The following is a 22797-nucleotide window of genomic DNA, read 5'->3' on the forward strand; positions in this document are numbered from 1 at the left end:
TTGAAATCATGTAAAGTACAACGCTCTCGATGCGATATAGTGACTGTTTCAAGTGAATTAATAATGAGGTCATTGAGCTTGAAATAACACAAAAAGTCGGTCAGCGGGAAGTGATCAAATTACTCCATTTTCAAATAACATACTGGCTCTTTACATCTTACGAGAGAATATCATAGGGCACTCGATGTAGTAACTATTTAGTCTTCATCGAAACCGAATCTTAAAGAGATTTTGATGCCTGAATGCGTCGCATGTCCTGCTCTGCTATGAATCATAATTATTACCACCCTCATTCTAATTCATTCATTCATCCATTCATTCATTCTTTTCCATTTCCAACAGAAACATATAACTATTTTACAGCAATGTAATCATAGATTTAATGAATGAATCACACCACAGTCTCTTTCTCTTTATTTATCCACCTATCTGTCTATCTATCTATCTATCTGTCTATCCATCTATCTATATTTTTTTCTATGTATTATGATTACGCATACTGTATAAATATATGCAGACACACATGATAAATTCGATCTCACAATGGACTAAGCTCAATCTTTTAAACATTTTAAAGTACAAGAACATCATCAGATAGAGCTGAATAAAGTCTTTCAATGCAGTGGTACCTTGTAACACAACAAGAATATTCTTGATGTTTTAATTTAATTCAAGTTTGTTTTTATTGTTACTCATTAAAAAGTCCGAAGACTAACAATGTGAGTTTACATAATATTTGACATAGACCAGTTATGATTGAAAATATGTAATGTTTTCTTCTCTCTCTTTTTTTTTATAGGGGGGGGGGTGGTGGTTAGCAGCATTATTCGCAAATATCTCAAACTAACAAGAATGGGGTTAACATTTTATGCAATCAAACTCTTCATGTGATAGAAATTGTCCAAATGTCTGTTACCAAGTTAAGCATTTGTATTATTTCCAGTATTATAGGGTGGATAGCCCTTCCAGCATGTAGCTGGTTTTCAAAGGGGTCCGCTTGACATACATATTACAATCCACATAAAACAATACACACAATATAAACTTACACAGTCGTGGGTGTAAAGTCATTATAAATAAAAAGTGACTTGCAGTCGACGTAGTTTTATCAAAGTAAACACAATAATACCTTACTAACATACGAATCAGCAAAATAAAAGGATGTTTGTGTGTGTGTGTGTGGGGGGGGGGGGGGTATCCAAAGCCTGAGAAACCTAAAACCGGTAACAAAAAACAAAAATACATAAAAACTTTATAGTACACTACAGTAGCATGAACATACATTTGGAAAAAAGTGTGAGAAACACAAGATAACATCTATATATATTGAGAAAAACAAGTCATACAGTTACTTTTTCGTCATTTGAGCATCAAAAACGTAATGTAATAATTGCAAGAGAGAGAGGGAGAGAGAGGGGGTATAAAGGATGTGTGTATTATTATCTTATATAATTTGAACGTGTATTCACGCGGTGTGAAATCCAAACTTGCAAGAAAAGAGCTGAAGAAAGAGACATTATAACCATGATGGTTGCAAAGCAGATTGACAATGGCGTCACATGACATGACAACACGCACTTTATAATAGAAAAGAAAGGAATTTTAATTCATCTTTTAAAAGAGACCTGCCCGTATCGGGCTCTATATCGTGATATCTTACAAGAGGCATTACAGAGGAATCGAAACTATATTCAGTCTTCACCGAAACCGAATCTTTGCGAGTGCATAGACGACGCCAAAAAAATGAATCGCGTGTCCAGTTTAGTGATTGAAGATTATGCTTGCAACATGGTACGTTTGAAAACTTAGCGTGAGGGCGAGCTCCAATATAATTATTACGATTATAAAGGATATGCGATGGATGGGCGGACAATCGCTCCGAAACTCTGCTGAGTAAAACAGCCGCGTGTTTGTTTGTTTGTTTCTTCTCTCTCGTCGTACATTTATAGTAGCTAATCTCCAGTATTCAAACCCAAAATTGAAAGAGTATGACGGTATCAATGCCATTATTCTATCTTTTAAAGATCACAAATAAGTTCCATAATAAAGTGAAATTGTATGTCTATTGCAAAGGTTTTGAAATGCGGAGTAAGGGGTTGAAAGAGTTCCCATGAATGATTAAGCGTTTTTCTTCCATATCATTTTCTTCGAATTTCAGCTTGGGGTGGTGCAAAATTCTTTACACCTCGCCTCTGTAATATACTGCACTGCATAAAGTGATTTGCGCTAAAAGCATATTAATTTTGCTATTAGTTTGCCTAATAAAGTAATACAACAACGGGTATCGTTTTGTTTTACTTGACTTCACGAACAATCCACCTGCTAAATGAAAACGACAAATGCCTTTTGTGTGACCTTGTTGCCAAGGCTGACATCAATGACAGATATTTCGAAATTTTAAGTAGAGGGAGAACACACTGCAATTACAAAATAATAAGATAATCTTGCATTCGCGAAGGTTAGTGGCGTTATATCATACACCGCTATTGCATTAGTTGGCTTTATAGCGGCGTTGAAATGCGTGCATATGATTTATCGCTTTGCAACGCTGTTCCGTTTGCGAGCAGAACGGTTTCACGGCGATCAGAGGAGAGAGGAGCTGTATACCATATCACTACTCAAACGGAGCTGGCGCGACTGGTCGTGAGAAAGCGCTCGCAGCACTACCTAGCGATCGTAATGATGGAATAACCCAGTCGAATGACGTCGCCTCGTAGGTTACCACGCAAAATGGCCGACCTTCTAGCACGGAACGTGAAGTAAACACCGAACTGATCGTTCGTGAGCCCGATATTCTACCACTTGAGAAACCCTATCTGACACAGAGACTGCAAGCTTTCTTACTGGATTTTAACTTTCGTAGCAAATGAATCGGAGGAGGGAAAGTGGAGTGCAAAATGCCGATCCAAAAGGAGAAACGGTAAGTTTATTTTTTCCCCCACCACAGCACCAATGTAACTTTGACCTGCGCTTGGAAATGCAGACAGCATTCAGTGTTCAGTTCTAAGCCGATCGGCGATTGAGGCTCGAACGAGAGAGCCCGTGCTTGCATTGTCCTTCAGAAGCGGGGCAGACTGCTCGTGTCCTCATAAGTTTATACACTGTCGCTTCCACTGTCTGGCGCGCCTCGCTGTCTGGCTGGTTGTTACGTAACACCGACTTCGCTCATCCTACTAGTACTACATTCATTCTGCGATTGCCACCCCAAGTGTTGGTCGTACAGTGTATGTCTGCGCAAAAAATGGACACTATGTCTATGTACAGCTACACGCTGCCCATGTGATGTTATGTAACAAAATGATAGCTGACCTAGACCTGCCTTTAAATGCCCAAAGTTAAAGCACAGCAATCTAATGAGATTAAGTAAACAATTAGCTGACACATGTGAGATTAGTGACAGATTATACACAATCTGGACTATGATAAATATACATGGCTTCTTTGCTGGTGGTGAACCCAAACAATGGAAGGGTTGATATTGGAGCATGAGTAGGCCCTATATTGAGTAAACTTTGATGCCTTTGATATGTCTGCTGCTGTATCAGGCCTGTGTGGTGTTGAGCTAAGCACAGTTTGCATTGATATGAGCAAATAAAATGAGACATATAATTTTAGGTTGGCCACGTCATTATCCTATTATGACCAGTTTTAGTAAAGTGATATATTGATAGAATTCCCTGTAATACCAGTCTCTTTCAGGTGAAAAATATGTTGTATAAGCTTGTAATATATATATAACATATATATATATATAATATAATATAATATATATATATATATATATATATATATATATCATAATAAGTACAACAAAAGTGACCCTGCAGTTGAAATTAGATATATCTCAGTTTATAGGCAGTAAATATCGACATTTAAGCAAAGAAGAGTTGATATTTGTGGCTTCACTGTAAGTTTTATTGCCTGTGAGATATTTCATTAGGGGTGAGTCAAAATCATTTGATCTTTTGCTTCATTCTCACAAACCATAGGTTATATGCGTATATATATATATATATATATACACATATACATTAGTGTATGAGTGTGTAGGGCCTACATAGGATAGAGCAACCATCCATTCACAATTATGTACAATAAAAATATACTAAAGAGTGCAAGGCATGACCTATCCTGTGACAAATTTGTCACATTTGTCATTATGTTTGATACCTTGACAGCTTTCATACAGCAATGTATGTTTTGCATCTTATGGTTACGTTGTACATCTTCCCTTTTTATTACCGCAAGTCATTAAAGCGGAGGTAAATTATCCCAAGGGGATAATTACGCTTGATCATGCAACTTTACTTCACCTCAATGTGATACTGTTACAGTGCCAATTGGGAAATTTTAATAGATGTTGTCTTTTTGTGTAATCTTTTGCCAACACACATGAAATACAATCTGTATATTATACACTTGTATGATTATTTTGTCCATCATACATGTGATGCGCATTGACTAAATCGAAGAATTTTGTTGGTAAGTTATTGCTGCTGAAAACAGACAAAAGAGAGTTTTGAAATGAGAGTGTAGCACTACTTAATGAGAAATGAGGAAGTACTGGTAATCATTTGACGATATGTGCAGAAAAAACAGGTATAGTTTGAAATAGTTACAAACAAATATATGTTGGTATTTCATCAAACTTGGAACCTCAGAATAATTATCTTGGTTGTGTGGGTACAGCCTCTCCAGTATACTTGTGTTCTAGACATATAACTTGTCCATGTTCTCATGATAAAGCTCCCAATGTGTCAAACCTTCCTGTGAAATATGCAGTGAAAGATAGTTAAGGTCATGTTAAGGTTAGAAATTAAGGTCAGAAAGACATATATTGTGCCAAGATTTAAACTAATTTGTATGGAGTTGGCTGGTTTGGGAGAGCAGCCTCAGCTTTATGGGACAATATTTCTTGCAATATTACAGTAAGTGAGCAGTTTCTGTTGAGAATGTGAAGCAGCGCTAAAAACACAATTTTGTCTAAACAAGTAAGTCCATAGACCTTGTACTCTTGTAAAATAGAAGACTGTCTTCCTTCAAGCTCTACTTTCTTTTATTAGCTTGATATTTCAAGTGCACAATCACCTTGCTAACTGTATAAAAGCTGTAAAACAACACCTATCTTGTGTCATTATTTTTTTTTGTACTGTAACAGTTAGAATTTGTCATAATTTACACATCGTCGGTGTTACCACGAACCGACGCTATTTCGTTTTTGAGCGAAAATGCAGTTCTGAGAAAATCGCGTTTAAAGATCTCACAAGTTTTAGACAACGTTTTCAATGACTTTTCCTGTCTTGTGTGTGAAAATTTTGACAGGGTGATGAGAGTGGAAGTTATTCTTCCTATCCATAGTGTAATTTTAGTGTGAATTCAAAAAATTTACGATATTTCTGTCTTCAAACTCACTGCGTCGGTTCGTAAATCCATCGTTTCTTGCGCGCACCATAGGTTATGTACTTAAGCGCGGGTCCCACGAACCGACGTAAGTTGTATTACGCCGGTTCGTGGGACCCGCGCTGTAGGGCCTGTACAATAGGTAACGTGCAATACGCGTGTATTTACGAACCGTCGCTATTTCATTTTCGTATGTGTTTACATACAAATACTATTAGGGCTATACCTGCTTATCAACAATAACCTTATTAATTGAAATTAATTGTCATGTAATGATTGTTGTGATGATTACAATACATTTAGTGATAACTAAGATGATAATACAAGCCAGTTTCTCTTGATTGTTCTAAAAAGAGTGTTGTCATTGTTTTCATCTTCATTTAGTACACGCATGTATTGTTATTATAGCTGTGGTTGATCGTTCCAAAGATTTCTTTGCCCCCCCCCCCCCCCCTTTTTTTGTGGATATATTATTATTTAACACTTTTGCGTTTGGACATCTATGGTAATACATGTATTCGGTATACTGTGTTTCATATTTTTTTACTGTTTTTTTTTTACTTAATTAACTTACTTTTTCATTTTTTCACATTATTTTTAATTCAAATTTAGTTCACTTCTTTCATAATAATTATGAATGTTTGTTCTAAGATGAAGGATACCGCTAAATCTTGGGAAAAAGATGTGCCAGTCAGTAATAATTACTTGTATTTACTCATCTTTCATACTCATGCATGCACTCTGTTATTTCTTTCTCTGAAATAATATATTAATTTCTTTATTTCTTATTATTCCACATATTTGTGACATTTACTTTGTCACAATTTTTATCAGTGTCATTGTCATTTGGCTCGCATGCGAATTCACTCATAATTCCTCATTTTCCATCTTTCTCTTTCCTGCTCAACAGATTCTATGATAGCTGCACCTGATCATATAAAGACATAAACTCATCCTGCATGCACTCTTCGAAACTGATAAACTCCTAAAAATACATGAATATCAACACTATCAGAATTTCAAGCTTCATTTTAAATATATAACAATGGTCATGTTTTATTATGCCTTTTGCAGCAATATATTGAAGAGGTGCATTATGTAATCGAAGAAACATAGGTCCTCAGTAGAATATCAAATTTGAATTATTCAGAGATGAGTAATGACAATGGGAAGGATAACAATTGTGGAAGAGCTCCATAAATCAATACATATCCAATGGCAAATGGAGATGGAATCAAGATTCAAGAATATGTGTAATTCAAGTTCATTATTATATCAGTTCTTGTGTGTTCACAAAAAGAGGAACACAGTTCGAACATGCACACCAAATCTTACATCGTACATTTACATCTATAGAGTGCGGACGGAACATATACAAGAGAAAGAATAACATTCTCAAATTAATATATCAAGCATAACTACATGTATGTATATGACCACACAAAGATGTTGCTGCATACAGGTTTTAAATATGCATGAAGCTTGAGAGTGCTGCAACACCCATATGCTCAGATAAAAACTTGATGTATATCATACAAAAGAGAAGAGGTACTGCATGTACATGTAGTTACACTATTCACAGGACAGTAGAGAAAAAGCACGAGAGAGAGAGGGAAATGGGTGTCTAAAATAGGTCGATGTAAGGAGTGCCAAGCCAATTAAGTCTCTAATAGAAGTCATACATATATAAGGAAACAAATTAATCACAACATAAATGATCATGCTCATGTTAACCAATAATTAGCATCTAAAAATGTGTGTAGAAAGCCCATAATATCAGCCTTTCGCCCCGAAGGCTTGTATTATGAGAAAAGAGAAATTTTGGCCGACCCCCCCCCCCTCCCTGTGAATCCTTAATCCACCAGTACTATAAACACATTCTGAGAATGTGTTTTAGTACATGTACTAGCAAATTCACAAGAGGGTTGGGGAAATTCAGCCAAAATTGTGTGTGGCTAAAATAATTAAAAAGAAAGGTCATCAGCAAAACTACGGGGTGGATGCAGACGAATTTTCATGTGATGACTAAAAAATATGCAGCTAAAGGAAAAAAAAAAGACGGCGGAGAGGGGCCAAGGCTAATTTGACTCCCCTCCCCCCCCCCACCAAAAAACAAACAAACAAACAAACACCACTGTTTTACAGCACCTTTAAAGGACTCTTAATTTTTTGTTTGTTCAAAAACAAACGTCTTTTCCATATTGTAGGCGAAATGTAGACCGATACAGTGTATAAAGTGTACATCCCAAGCTATTAAAGAAAAAAAAACAGATTATGAATATCATTTAAAGTAAGAATTTCAGTGTGTTTAATCATCTTTAGTTGAGTTGCAAATGACATGTACATATTTAATAAGAGCAGTAAACTTCGAAGCGCCCCCAAGCCCTTCTATACTTAATTATTCATGTGTAAAGGTAGCGCCAGGGCACTCTGGTGGTCTAGTGGTTATGACGCTGGTCTAGTAATCCAGAGGTCGTGGGTTCGAATCCTGCTTGGGCTGCCTGTGATTTTTTTTTCACAGCAGCCTACAAACTGCACACTGCAGTTGCGTGCGTTACTACGGATGGAGACAAATGAATAATCTATTATTTTAATATACGATGTTTGACATCCTTATTGCAATCACTTTCTTTAATTGTAAATTTAGAGACATAATGAATTATTATTAAAAGAAATCAAATTTCTGTATTTTGTTGTGAGTTTGCATGGGAACATACACGTATCATAATTTACAATTTTAGTTATATAAAGAACATCTTATAACAGAACTGTCTAGTGATGGTTGAATAATTATGTCAAATTGTTATAAGTCCTATCATTTACATGGAGTGCATGTTCCCATGTTTATAAGAATCATACGTGACACATTCAAAGTGGGTTGAAGACAACAAAATAATAAATAAAAGAATAAAGGAGAATAGAACTTAATCTGATTACAGCATCATCTAAATATTGCCAATGTGCACTTAGAAATCTATCAAGATTTATCACAAGGTTATGATTACCACACAAAACCTTCAAGATTTATTATCATGAAATACATACCAATGAACACTTAAAAAAATCTAACGTTCCACATCCACATGAAGCTTTCCTTGATATAAATGTCTCTCTGTAGTGTTATTAAAGTGTAGCAAAATTGTAATTACGACATCACAGAATGGAATGCATCGTTTTCACCTTCAATCTTAGGATCTCCTTTCATGTTTCCACTTTACAATCACATTTCACTGTAGATATACCGTCCTTATGTTGTCGCCCTTCATCCCAATTTCTCCCTTCTATCCTATCTGTAGATTGTCTTCTTTCCTAAGCCATTGTATTCACATTCCTTGATGATCAGCACGATGCTGTACTTTTTTCTTCTTCTCTGAAACAGTCCAGCTCTTCGCTACTGCATGGCATCAGTCATCTGAAAGAAAAGACAGAAATTAAGAACTTTCGATTAAAATCAAACATCATGATACAAGATACAACTTTCATTTTGAGAAAAAGAAATCAGCCAACTAAACTGTAGTTGAAATTATTTTGCTCTATTTATATTAAACATAAAACAAAACGGTATACAGGATCAAAGAATGTCAAAAAAAATACTGCTGTTTTTGATGCATATTCAAATTGTCTCGCCTTTTACATACTTTAATGATGCAAGATCTTATGTCTAGCACTTAGTAAGTCTCATGTAGAATTTAAATTATTATTCACATGAATAAATCTGCATGTCCTTGTAAACAAGGCATTGCTTTGAAAAAGCTGAATATCACTAATTGCATTTGGGAAAGAGTCTACGACAATCAAACTTGTTTATTATCAGAGACTTTAACATCTTAATAAGACCTAGACTCTACATTACCATTGTATTCACATCCGTTGGTGATGTACACGACCCTGTACTTTTCCTTTTCTTTTCTGAGACAGTCCAGTTCTTCGCTACTACATGGCACCAGTCATCTGAAAGAAAAGAAAGAAATTAAGAACTTTTGATTAAAATCAAACATCATGGCACAAGATACAACTTTAATTTTGAGAAGAAAAAAAAATCAGCCAACAAAACTGAAGTTGAAATTATTTTGCTCTATTTATATTAAACATAAAACAAAATGGTAGGCCTATGCAGGATCAAAGAATGTCAAAAAATGCTGCTGTTCGTACTGTATTTGATGCATATTCAAATTGCCTCTTCATTTACACATTTTACTGATGCAAGATATTATGTTTAGCACTTGGTATGTCTCATGTAGAAATTGAATTATCATTCACATGAATATAAATCTACATGTATTTGTAAACAAGGCATTGAAATAGCTGAATATTACTACATGTACCTGCATTTGGGAAACAGTCTATGACAATCAAACCTGTTTCTTATCAGAGACTGTAACATCTTAATTAGACCTAGACTCTACATTATCATTCAGCTTTTAAAGGTATTAACCATTCACCTATAAAACACTGGCATTGTCATGTGCATCATATTTCTTTGATACTGCACATATTTTCATGAAGTCTGCACAAGAATGCAAATGAAACACGTCTGCTGTTTGGTATTTATGAAAAAAAAAATCACTAACCCGAAGTCCTTGGCCTTAGAAATAACATGTGGCGAGTTTAGTAGGAATTGACGTTAAATTCTTAAAATAGAATAAGAATAGATCAACTAAGTAGGCCTTTGCCTCATGAATGTCTGGTCTAATTATAGACTAAGTGAAGTCTAGACCTTTCACTTTTAAGTTACCAGTGGTTCACAAAATTTATATTATAGATCTAGACTACATCTAGATCTAGACATCTAATACTATTAGATCTTGGCAACTTTTGTCTTTGTGACACGAAATTAACACGTCACGGATGATATTGCGGCGATATCCAACAGGATGACAGTACCACTATTACTGACTCAGTAAGTTGACATAGATAACTAACATCAACTTGTTAACGTACGTTAGAGATGGCACCATATACAAAAGCCGGTGACACTGACACTGACAGATCTAACGACTACGTTAGACTAACGTTAAAGAGTTAGACTCGCCATCTCAGTAAGTCGGCCAAAGACAAAGTCAATACAGGGCTAAGTCAGTGTTACTGTTATGTTAGGCCTAACAAATGTTAACGGTTACTCGGTTAGGTTAGGTTTACCAGGACTCAAGAGTCCTGGTTAAATCAGTCGAGGGACATTTCTTAGAAGTCCTTCGATTCCAAGAATAAAAAGGGTGAAAGAACAAAGGGAAAAAAGGAAAGAAGAAAGGACAAAAGATTATGTATGGATGCTGTGGAAATCGACAGCGCTACTGTATCACTATCAATCACGCATGAATATGTAAACGCCATTTGGTTGGGCCGCATTCACAAGTTTTAGGGAAAAAAAGTCCCACCGCTGTGCTTCAAAGGTACTCCACTCGAACTAACATTAGACATAATGTCACGTATCTACACACAGTACGGTACTAGGGCTGAATTCACAAGTATACTATAACACTGCACTGTACAGGAAAGCCACCTAACCTGTAGAGTACTACTCGTAGTGTTTAGCGTTAGGTAGTATCACTAGACCACATACTGTCATAGATGACATCTACACCAACGCTGCACACTGGCACTGGTCCGACGGTCCCTGACCAGGAAAAATCACTGTTGGACACTGACCAGTAACTTTTTCAGGAATGGACCAGTAAAGATTGGGGGAAAAAATGGGTGGACTCTACCTACTATTACCACTAGTCTAGATGTAGATCTAGAGCTAGACTACCGTGTACCGGTATGGCTCTGAACTGTGTTAATTTGACTTGGTCTTAGACTTCAGCTGATCTTAGTTTTAGTAACTGGTACCGGTATTACAAGTAAAGTCTTAACTTAGACTTAATAGTTAGACTTGAAAGTAAAAGTCTAACATGTCTAACTTTATTCTTTACTCTTCCTTTGAGTTTTACTGTTAGACTTTTTATTATTTTTTTTGTTTAGTACGCCTACTTTGTCAATCTCATGATTTCATTTTCAACTCAAAAGTCAAGGCTTTTAGTGTCTTCGAGACTTTGAAATCTTGCAATCTGCATGTCTTGCACACAGACGTTACGACTACAGTACTCAGTAGTCTCAGAAGTAACGACATAAGTTGAAAAGAAACAATAAATAATATGATTTGGGATCTAATTTGAAATTGGATGGCGTTTACAGACTAGGCTTCATAAGCATCACGCGATTGAATACATGGGACTACACACTACCGCAATTAATGGTTATGGTAGTCCAACTGAAACTGTTATTTTGAGCATGATTTTAATAGGATTATAGCTTACCATTCACTTCACTCGTGGACAGTGGGCTGGCTTAGGCCGTCATTCATCTTTCATCAGGTTTGGTTCTCACTCTGAGATCTGGATTAGGGCCAAAACCTAATTCTAGGCCAGTAAGTTGAACAAAGCTCAAAATAATGCAACTGCGACGGTTCGTGGAACCCGCATTGCTCTTCACCGTAGCAATTCGGGTTTCACGAACCGGCGTATCTTTCCTGCGTCGGTTCGTGAAACCCCTTTTTCTCAATTTCTCGATATTTCGAGTACCGTCGTTTTTTTCTTTCTTTGATAAAATTAAGAATAATTAATTTTGTGATCTAAAATTTTGGGATTTGGTAGAGTTTTGAAAGCACTTTCATTTGGTACCAATATCTCGATTTTGAAAATTTTGACCAAAATCGAAATAGCGTCAGTTCGTGAAAACACCGACGACATGATTGCAAAGTCTCAGGAATCTTGAGTATGATTTTGATCATTAGTGGTCATCAATTGAAGATTTATTTAGAAGGGGGCCTATTTTAATTGGGAAGTGTAATGATGTTAGAAAAAACCAAACATATGTTTTCAAAACAAAACATTTGATGTAAGAATTTCATTTTATTTCATGTGGATGATACGGAATGTAAGGTTTATTACCAATGTCAGTGAACTGCAAACTTAAAGTGCTGAACTGAACTCACAATTACAGTCTTCTGTAGAGGGGTTCATAGTGTCAGTCACACAAGTAAAATAGCCGGATGTTGATTGCAATCCAAATATCGAGTTTTGTTGGGATTCAAATCGACAGATATATTGCTAATTACCAATCGCAAAAGTATGTCGATCAAAATGTGCATCCCTAAAATCTACCAAATCGATGACCCTTACCCCTGTGTTTGTGCACTGTTGTGGTGTGTGCTTTGAATGATGGGATAAAAAAAATCTAGAGATCATTTGCTCCAGCATTCAGACACTCACTGCATTGCAAATTATATGTTATTTCTCGAGTGATTAAGATTAATTCTAAAATAGTCGCAAAATGTCTTGGGATTTGGATTACAATGCTGGTCATGGTATTTAGTGAGATTTTTATGTCCACACTGGCAAAAATCTTAAGATATGGATTACAATACAAATCTAGAGATTTGGATCTCATTAATTTGCATCAGTGTGAATGCCACTCAAGTTTTCATGCAAAGATCTTTTGATTGCGATTATGCTGCATTTATTGATCAAATGCTTTTTTCCTCAATGGGTGTTTCTTCCTGGAGCTATTAGATTTAAGAAAGTTTTCAATTAGCAAAATGAAAGTGACATGAGCACAGTTATAGTTTCAAACATGGCAAGTATGTATAATATTCCTGTGAGAACTCAAGTCTTTTTTTGAAGTCTAAACCATCTGTATGTACATGTATTTAATACTTCCACAGAAAATGACTACAGTATTCAAGGACTGATGTGATTTTTCAGAGCCATTTAATCACAAATCTTTAAAAAAAAGGTCTAAACATTGATTTATTACTGATATAAGACCGTTATGATGTGAGATATCTCCAAACATGAGAATCAGAATCGCAAAGTAAGGTTTGCTATAGAGTGAGAGCCAGCCAGTAGCTCTGTGATTAAAAGTGATGTACCAATAATTAGCTAGACTGACAAAAGTACTACATGCAGTCCTTTTAAAAGTGTTTAAGGTTGAAGTGACTTTACTGTAACCATGTAGATTTAGTGAATTTATATTTGCTCTTCCTTTATTTGCACATGGATTTTTTTGACATAAATTTCATGTTAATTCTTGAATTAGATGCTCTAAAATGTTCTAAAATAGTTTGCAGTTTGTTATATCCTAAAAACTAGTCATACCATGTAAAGGAATGACAAATAGCAAAAACAAGCCAATTTTGCATACAGTCTCAAGACAGACTTAAATGCTCTTTATTTTTCCAGCATGAAACAGATGTTCAAACATTTAATTACAATAATGTATCTGAGATGTTTTGCTCAGCATTATCAAATTTATCAAATTGTTTTCATTTCATAGAACTTGCGCTCATGAAATATTGTCCATTCAAGATGAAATGTTTCATCATGTGATGTTGAGGAGTACACATACATTACATTTATGAGAATTAGGATATATTTGCAATAATGTGAATCTATGAGCTTCAATCAGTCTCCTTTGCAGTAATACAGAGAAGTTTTGTGGAACATTGCTTATCCTATCAATTATTATGTCTGTAAACATACTTCACATCCTCTCAGCACGCATAAAAATACAAGTATGAGAGAAATACTTTTGATATCATGGAGACTGAGTCATTGTGATATGAATCAATTTCATATCTACTGTGTACTCTGGATATTTCATGAGGTTTTTATTTTTATGAATTTCATGAGTCAATGGCCATTTGTGAATTTAAAGACACATGAAAATATTGATTCTGATCTTGATATGAATGTGACATGCACGTATACATTCTTCTTTCAGTACTGTACTCTGCGATCGCAAATTTAACCACTTGCAAACAGCGTCGGAAAGTCCCAATTTGTGAAAATTTAGACTCACTAACTAAATATATGGCATTTAAGTAAATATGAAAAATAAATGAAGATGTCTTATTTTGGTGATTCTTCTCATTTTCTGTGTCAAATACCAGTGGAAGGAACATAATACCCATTCCATGGATTTCCCAAAATCATTTGGGGCTTTCCAGTAAAATATTCCCCATTGTGAATTAGTTATGAATTTGTCGTTCCTGTACATGCACATACATCAGAACCCATGTGAACTTGACTTTGTAACAACATACCAGGGAGTCAATAAACATATTTTGTGCTTTAAGTCACACACAAACTGTTGCCTTGCCATTGGATCTGCATGTACAAATGTTCACAGGAAGGAAAGTGCAGTTAGAAGGTGAGGTCCCGCTTTTCATGCGATCAAAATTCCTGGATTGATCAAAATTTCATGGTAGGCTTTGCAGACATAGAAGAAACACCCTATGAAGCCGCTGCACTGTGGCTGGATGTATGCCGGGTCCGTTGTACTGTGCTGAGGGATCATACTATACATCCTCCATTGGTAGTTACAGGTGCATGGAAATTGAGCAGAGCTTAGTCTTGCTTCCAGATGTTTGATGTTAACTTGTCAAATAGTGGTTGGAATAACAGCGGTCAGTGTCTGAAAATAGTAAGGGTATATTACAGCTGCTCATCATCAAATGACAGTCACTTAGCCGTAGTGTTGTTATGGTGGTGCTGTATTCCTCTTGGCACTTGTCGAGAGAGGTTAGGGTCTGTAACCAAGTCTAAGGAGAGCTCAGTTCAAGGGTCATGGAGTTCTCCATTCACGGCCCAGTGGTTTCTTCCTTTCAGGGAGCCAGACTTGCCAAACACAGTGGAGGCTGTACTCCCTTTCCATGAAGAGCAAACACGGGGATAAGCCTCACGTATATACAATGGCCTTGACTTGTCGGAACATTTCGAAGTCAATATTGCATTGTTTTCATAGTAGATCAATCACATTCATAGGCTGACACATACTTACTACAAGCGCATAGTTGTTGCAAATGTGTCTATCAACAAACTATGTTGACATCAGATTTTCAGAGCTCAGGGAAATATGCTAAGCATGGTGTTTCTTCTCTTTCTTTGACTCCTTCAACCCCCCCCCCCCCAACAATATCTTTGGCAGAGTATATTGTGTGAGATAAAGTACTTTCAACTTTACGGTGAAACATAAGTTCCGTACAATGAATCATAAAGCTAATGAGCCTGTTAGTTTTCACATGATTTTTCATTATTTCGATTCCGGTATCAGATAAAGAAAAAATTCAAGCCGATCATTTTGCAGTAATCATGCACATCCATGTTTTGCACTCTGCCACGAGAATGGGGGTGTTACAGAGTCTGAAATATTCATGTATTGAAATGAGTAATAAATACTCCAATGTGTACAGGATGGAGAGCAGCTGCTTTGCTGCCTGCTGGTCATGTAATGGCCCCAAATTTTAATAAATCTCTCTGATGAAACTCACAAATGAGGAAGAGAAGAAACACACCTCATTACAAAAAAAGAAGAGAGCTACCTCCCCCCCACCCCCCCCCCCCCCCCCACAAGATCGCGTGTGCAGCAGACCGGATACGCCAGATTCAATTCAGTTTTTTTTTTTCTTTTGACCATCTGCTGACATTTTCCTGGAACTACTAATAGTAGGAGAAATATATATAGGTCTATTTCTCTCTGATATTCCACAGAAAGTGTCCTGATAGTATTACTTTCTCTTTCTTTCTGTCTCCATCTTTTTCTTCAAGTCTTCTTTAGAGAACAAAGGTGCTTTTCGTGCTATAGTTTAGGGAGATAGGCCTATATGTTTCCTTGAATCCACAAACATATTTGAGCTATAATCCGATCGGAGGAGGAGCCGAACTATGTTACCTCATATCATATATAATCAATGTTAATCAATTTCAAAGCAGAGATCATAGTTTCCTCTCGTCTATTGAAAAAAAGAAAAACAACCCACAACAAACTTCAGCGCAGCCACTTCTTCTCTTTGGCAAAAATGTTTACAACAACTGTTTGTGAAGAAAGGGTATCATCATGTACATACTGGGGAAGAGTGAGTTAAAGGGATTGTACAGTTCTGGTTGAGACCTAATTTCAGGTTTGTAACATTTTTTCGGTGAGATGATGAGAAACCTCTTATAAAATATGAAAGAGCATGTAATTCTATGAGGAATTCAACGTTTATTTGACGAAAATTGGTTTTGAAATGGCTGAGATATCGAAAAAAGAGCGATTCTGATAAAGTGTGGGACCCACACTTTTTTACGACCGCTTTGTTTTACTTTGTTTTTGGATGTTTCAGTTATTCCACACCCGATTTTCATCGAATAAACTTTGAATTCCTCTTAAAATGGTATGCTCTGTACTATATCATAAGTGTTTTCTTGGTATCTCGCAAAAAGTTAAAAGCCCGATTCTCATCTCCACCAATACTGTACCATCCCTTAAAAACTATAACTATGTTGGTGAGAATCTGTCTGACGCATGCCGCTTTGGCTCTGCCAGATTCTTCTCCTTCCTCCTCGCAAATCATTAGAGTGTCTCCTGCCTCATCCTTAGAGTTCGTATAAATGTGCTGCGTACACTCTCTATGGGCTGCTGTACGTCAGCAGACTCGCTTGTCATTAAATCATCAAATCGCTGACATATTCGTAATCCTCCCTCTGAGTGAGTTGATGCCCGTGTCACCACTGATTCACGGCACGTTGATCTACGAGGGCCTATCATCAGGTAATTTAACTGACCTCCCTGCTTAGCTCAGGGCCCCAGAGAACAAACGGCTCTCTCTCGTTGCTGCGCTCGCGACACATGTGATTGGCACTGCAGAAAGAATTTTCATATATTGCTCGGATATTCATAGTCTCTTGATATACGTTTGGCTACTAAATCTGGTGTTGTATATTAACCTCCAACCCTCCCAATATTAAAGAGTGAAACTGGATATTCAATGCAATAACTGTCACAATCCTCAAAGTCATTATTTTTGCCCAAGTTGGGCTATTTTTACCTGTTATTCGTAAATGCATTTCTAAATATAGTTGGATTTAGTCACAGAGTACGAACTTTTGCTAATGTCTGTGCTCCACCTGATATTGTAGTCAAGGATGGCTATATTGTTCACCGACATACCAACAGCGTAAACTGGATTGATTCTGGTTTTCCTGTCGTAAAGAAAAAAAAGGGTAGAAACAAAGACAACAACAAAACTCAGACACCCACATACAATGCAAAAGGAAGTAAGCTGTGAAACTCTCTTTCTTTCTCTCTCTCTTTTCTAGAACATTGATACTGTAACATCAGCAACATAGATGGGTAGTGAATAACTAGTTGGTACGTCTGTGCAATACACTATTATTCATTTATTTATGCAATGTTTTGAGTACTTCAAATGGCAGATTTCTAATGAAAATACCGTACCTTAAATGCTGTGCTGTGACGTTACTACCAAGAAGAAAACAAAGCAAAAAAAAAAAAAAAATGAAGATACAAAAAGAAAAATGAATTAAAACAAGCCTTGACATAAAACTTGATTAGAAAATCTTAACATTTTGATACTTGGGATATTCCTTCTGTGACATGTAACACACATTTAATATTTTTTCTATGTATACATATAAACCACACACACAAAAAGGGGGAAAAGGGAAGGATACATAAAGGCATTCAGTATCATTTTGTGAACTAGACCATTTCCAGCATACATGGGACCAATGGAAATACTGTATGGTGGCTTATACTGTGTATGCTTCATTAAAAAAAAAATTAATTTCCTTTGCCCATTTGCAACATAGTTGTAGGATAATTTCAGAAAAGATTCTGGGTCTCCTATGAGAGTGAAAGCACTCTGTAAGCAACAATTTTTCATCAACGATATGTGCAAATTTAGAGTGACATGAATCTTCAAGAATTGCGATACCATATGCCCTGTGTCTTTGATAGATTAGTGGTCATAGATACAGTGAAGGTTTGATTCCTCTCTCCATGAATGAATGAATGAATAAATAAATAGATAAATAAATAGATAAATAGATGATAGATAGATAGATAGATAAATAAATGAATAAAAAAATAGATGGATAGATAAATAAATAAATACATACATACATACATGAGTAAGTGTTAAAGTAAGTAAATAAATGAATAAATAAATAAATGAATAAATAAATACATAAATAAATAAATAAATAAATAAATAGATCAATAAGTGAATAAATGAATAAATAAATAAATAAGAGATGTTGTCTTCCACCATTGTAATCCAGTCTTCCTTTTTAGTTCCCTGATCCAGTAACTACTTGATATTTTGACCATTAATATACTCCATGTGTGTCAGTATTATATACATATGTGAATTTGTTGATGCACTTGTCGCATTGTGTAATTCTTGTATACATAGCATTTGTTTCCTGTTCTGAGTAACACATGTAACGCATGCAAAACATTGTTTTACTTTGTGTATTACAGATCTTGAATTTAAATATTTCATAACTGCCCTTTGGTCTCCAGTTACTCCTACACAAATCGGTGTAAAATTATGATTGAACTAATGTTGATTTTTTATGTATTTATCTTAATAGTTTTCATGACTGAAATAGATACATATAAGGAACTGATCTGTCTCAATATGCTCTAAAAGGGGAATTTACCCCATCTTTACATGCGGATTCAGGGAAGGTAGAAATTTGAATATAGAATGCTTTAGTGAAGTTACTGAGGAAAGTCAGACAATCTGTTCAGAAGATTACAGAGTTTTAAAGTTTTGATCCAAACCGTGTGCTATCATCCCTTGGTAAGAAGACTGCAACAATTCATGATGTCACAGTAAGAGAATGATATGAAGAAAATATGAAGAGAATTCCACATATTTTCACATTTCAAACTATAAAAGGACACACTGAATTTGATACCCTCTTTGGAAGGCAGGAAGAATAATCGTAGCTTTAACAAATTTCAGAAACTAGTCATACTTTCCTTTGAAAATAAAATTTTTGTGGAGTTCCCTTTATATTTTCTCAATATTGTTCATATCTATGAGATCAAAGACTGGTCTTGCCTTCTTCCCCAGCAGTGTTGGCAAATGGATTTAACAAGAAGTTTAAAAAAATTGTAACTTCTGAAAGGATTATTCAAGCTCCTTCAAATATCACTGATGTGCCTTGTACTAGTATACTGATATGTTTGCTTTCACTGAATGTATGTACTTGTATGTTTGGGCTAAATTCCCCTGTAGTGCCTCATGTTTTTTGAGTAAGCTTTGTGTAGAGTTCCTTTACCTCAGCATTTTCCCTTGCATATTATGTTGTTTTTATGTTCATTTCACACTGTGGGATTTTTTCTCTTGTAGCAGAGCTCAATGCTAACTTTTTTAGTGGCCATTGGAGCCAATAAAATCTTTAATTTGAAAGTTTAATGACCCAAAGAATGAAAGAAAAAATAAAAGAAAATACAATCCATTTATAATCTTTAATTTCTTTAAATTTGAAAGTTTAGTGACCTGAAAAATAAAAGGAAACATAACAATCCATTTACAATCTTAGTGGCCCGAGTGGGCCACCAAAAGATAACCTTTTCGAAAGTTTGATGGCCACACATCAATTTTTAGTGGCCCGGGCCACTGGGGCACTGCTAATGTCAAGCCCTGTATCATACAGTGTATCTCATAGCTCCGCCTCTTCTTCCCTTGAAACTATATCCTCTCTCAAGTGTGCTCTTTAAAAATTTAACCCTTTCTTATCCCTCATTCTCTTTCGCTCTCCCTCTCTCGGTCTCATGCTCTTTTTCACTCTCTCTCTGGCCCAAGTTTTTAGTGCTGGTACAAAGTAGATTGACCCCAGTGTGCCTCAAAAGGCAGTGAAAGCACTATTTACACTTCCCTAGCTTTTGCTTCCTCCACGTGATTCCTTGTCCAGATGGACAGGACTTGAGCTTTTTTTATTTCTCCCTCTTTTCCTTCTGACATCCTGTACCTGAAACAAACAAACACACACACACATACACACACATACACACACACATACACACACATGCACACACACACACACACACACACACACACACACACACATGCACACACACACACACACACACACACACACACACATGCACACACACGTGGAAAGGTTTCAGAACCTTTTCTGAACAAAGAAACAAACAGAATGTAATTCAAATGTCTTTTGATTCCCCCCCCCCCCTCCATGTTTAGATCCAAAATGCATTTGTATTACTGGGAGATACATTGTACTGCATCTATGCTGTTATATCAAAGAAAGAATTAAACCACCAAATGAACTAAAGTGAAACAAGTGTGATTAGAATCTATTACATTGTGCATTCACCTATAGTGTGTCCTATCATTTGTGGACATTTGTTGATGGCAAATACCTCAAGTGGTGTGATATATCAAACTGAATTTCATGATAGGAGAGACTAGGAATGACATCTCATAGCGCTTTGTATCCTGTAAAAAAAGGCGCTCTAAAAATATCAACTATTATTATTATTTCTTCTTTCAGATTGTGTGTGGGCATGTAAGCCTGATGGCATTGCGATGTAACTTTGGTGTAATTGTAAACTAAAACTTTCATAGAAACCCATATACTGTGCACGATGCCTCAATCTGATTTTGTTCCTTTAAAGAAATTATTGCATAGTTCTTAGTTTAGTTTGTTTGTTTGTTTGTTTTTTGCATTATTCTTGTGGAGTCTGAAAGTCTGCTGTTATTGTGAGTGTACATTTATGACTAGTGGGGAAATTCTGTGGGCAAGCAATGCAATCCTAGTTCTGTTTGTAGCATATGGGCTGTCTTTCTTTTCTGATTTTTTGTTTGTTTGTTGGTATTATATTGAAATCTCGTTCTGGCCATAGATATGGCCTGCCTCGTGCTCTATTAGATGACATGTCAATGTGGTTTGGTCAGCCATCTTTGGTTAGGCAAGTAATGAAAGACAAGCTAGAGAAAAGGTTTCCTGTTATTGAGGGCGGACGCTTTGTCTGACCCCATGATAAATGTTTGAGTAGGTCAGGAATTAAAAGTTCATCTGACAGTCAACTCATCAATACACAATCCAAGATGAAGGAGAGGGGTGGGGAGGGTGGGGCAGGGCTTGTTTGAGGGTGGCAATATGGGACCCATTATGAATGTTTGAGTAGGTCAGGATTTAAAAGTTCATCTGAAAGTCAAATGAACAGTGCACTGTCTATAGCATGGTGGTGGTGATGGTGGGGGGGGGGGGGGGAGGAGTGGAATTATTTGAAAGGATGCAAGAGAATGAAATAATATTGATAGAGGTTTCTTTGTTCCTTTATTATGCTGTACATTGCTCTGTGTACTTCACTCCAATTGCACACCTGCAGTCTTTCTTTTCGTTTGTGTTTGTATTCAAAATGCAGTCCAGCGCAACATACATGTAGTTTGAATTATTAATGACATTGCATAAATGGATATAGGTTTATATAAACCATTGATATAGACCATTTATTCATGAGAAGGGAAGGTTTGATTTACCAGCGCTTACTTGTGCTACTTGTATGAATAGAAAGGAACACATATTCACAATCTGACCACACTTTTCATTGTGGCCCTTGTGGGATCAATAGATTGTTATGAAGAAATATAGATTTGAAATATTAGAAACCAAAATAAAATGTTAAATTGCAATATTCAATCCACATTTAAGTTGACTTATCCTATTTGGTAGTCTTCTACAAGTCTGTGCATTTGATTTTGCCCTATCTATTAACCCTTTCTGTGCCAGGGACTTTGGACATTGTGTACAATGCTTTTTTTTTTTGTGCTAATTGCCACTCAAAATGCACAAAGGGTTAACAATCAGCCTGAATCTGAGGTTGAATTGCTCTGTATAAGTCACATGGCTTAGATCCAATTCAGAATTTAAAATGCTTAAATAGCAAGATCTGTTAATATTACAGATACAGTTTGTGTAAGTTTTAAGGTGAGGTTCATCCTCTTATAAGGAGCATCCTACTCTGTAGTCGTTTCTTCTGTGTGTTTATGTGTGTGTATATTTATGTGTTTGTGTGTGTAGAAAATTATAGTGCAGATGTCATAAACTCTATCAAGCCTTATCATATGTTGAAAAAGAGAGTAGAACCCCTGTTAATGAATTAAAGCTCCATTTCTGAACATGGTAAAACGAAGATCAGAAAGGTTAGCCTGTTGCAGTAGGTGATACCCACGTGCACCCTGCTACTCGTCTACATCTGTTACTTCAATCAGTAGTGAACCACAGTTCTGAATTTAGAAATATTTTGCTGTTGGAAATGGCAGAGAATTATGTCTAGGTTCTTTATTTTTGGAGGTAAGGGTAATTGGCAAAACCTTGGGGTGGGGATAGCTCTGAGATGAGGAGAAAAAAAGGTTCTTTAGAGAAGGCAGGCTGTTTGTAGTGCGAACTAACAAACTAGTTGAAGTGATAAAACATGTCAGTTTAAACTATGATAAAAAGGCTAAAATCTACGTATTGGTATCCAAAATGTCACTTTGTAGAAATTGGAAATCACTGTATGCAGTCTAAGTGAATAAGAGCAAATACAGAG

At 36.1% G+C, this 22797-nt stretch overlaps 1 protein-coding gene across 1 annotated transcript in view; it reads left to right on the plus strand.

The window, feature by feature from the left end:
• The first annotated feature begins 2672 nt into the window (after positions 1 to 2672).
• The window catches only part of LOC139739541 (uncharacterized), a 187551-nt gene continuing 167426 nt past the window's right edge, over positions 2673 to 22797 (plus strand). Inside the window, exon 1 of the mRNA XM_071650139.1 lies at positions 2673 to 2920. Within this exon, the coding sequence (XP_071506240.1) occupies positions 2898 to 2920 (23 nt within the window). The 5' untranslated portion in view covers positions 2673 to 2897. The remainder of the gene's footprint in view (positions 2921 to 22797) is intronic.

The sequence above is a fragment of the Diadema antillarum genome, unplaced genomic scaffold, assembly GCF_040938485.1.
Source record: "Diadema antillarum isolate AM-2024a unplaced genomic scaffold, OU_Dant_1.0 seq00000803_RagTag, whole genome shotgun sequence".
NCBI classification, from domain to species: Eukaryota; Metazoa; Echinodermata; class Echinoidea; order Diadematoida; family Diadematidae; genus Diadema; species Diadema antillarum.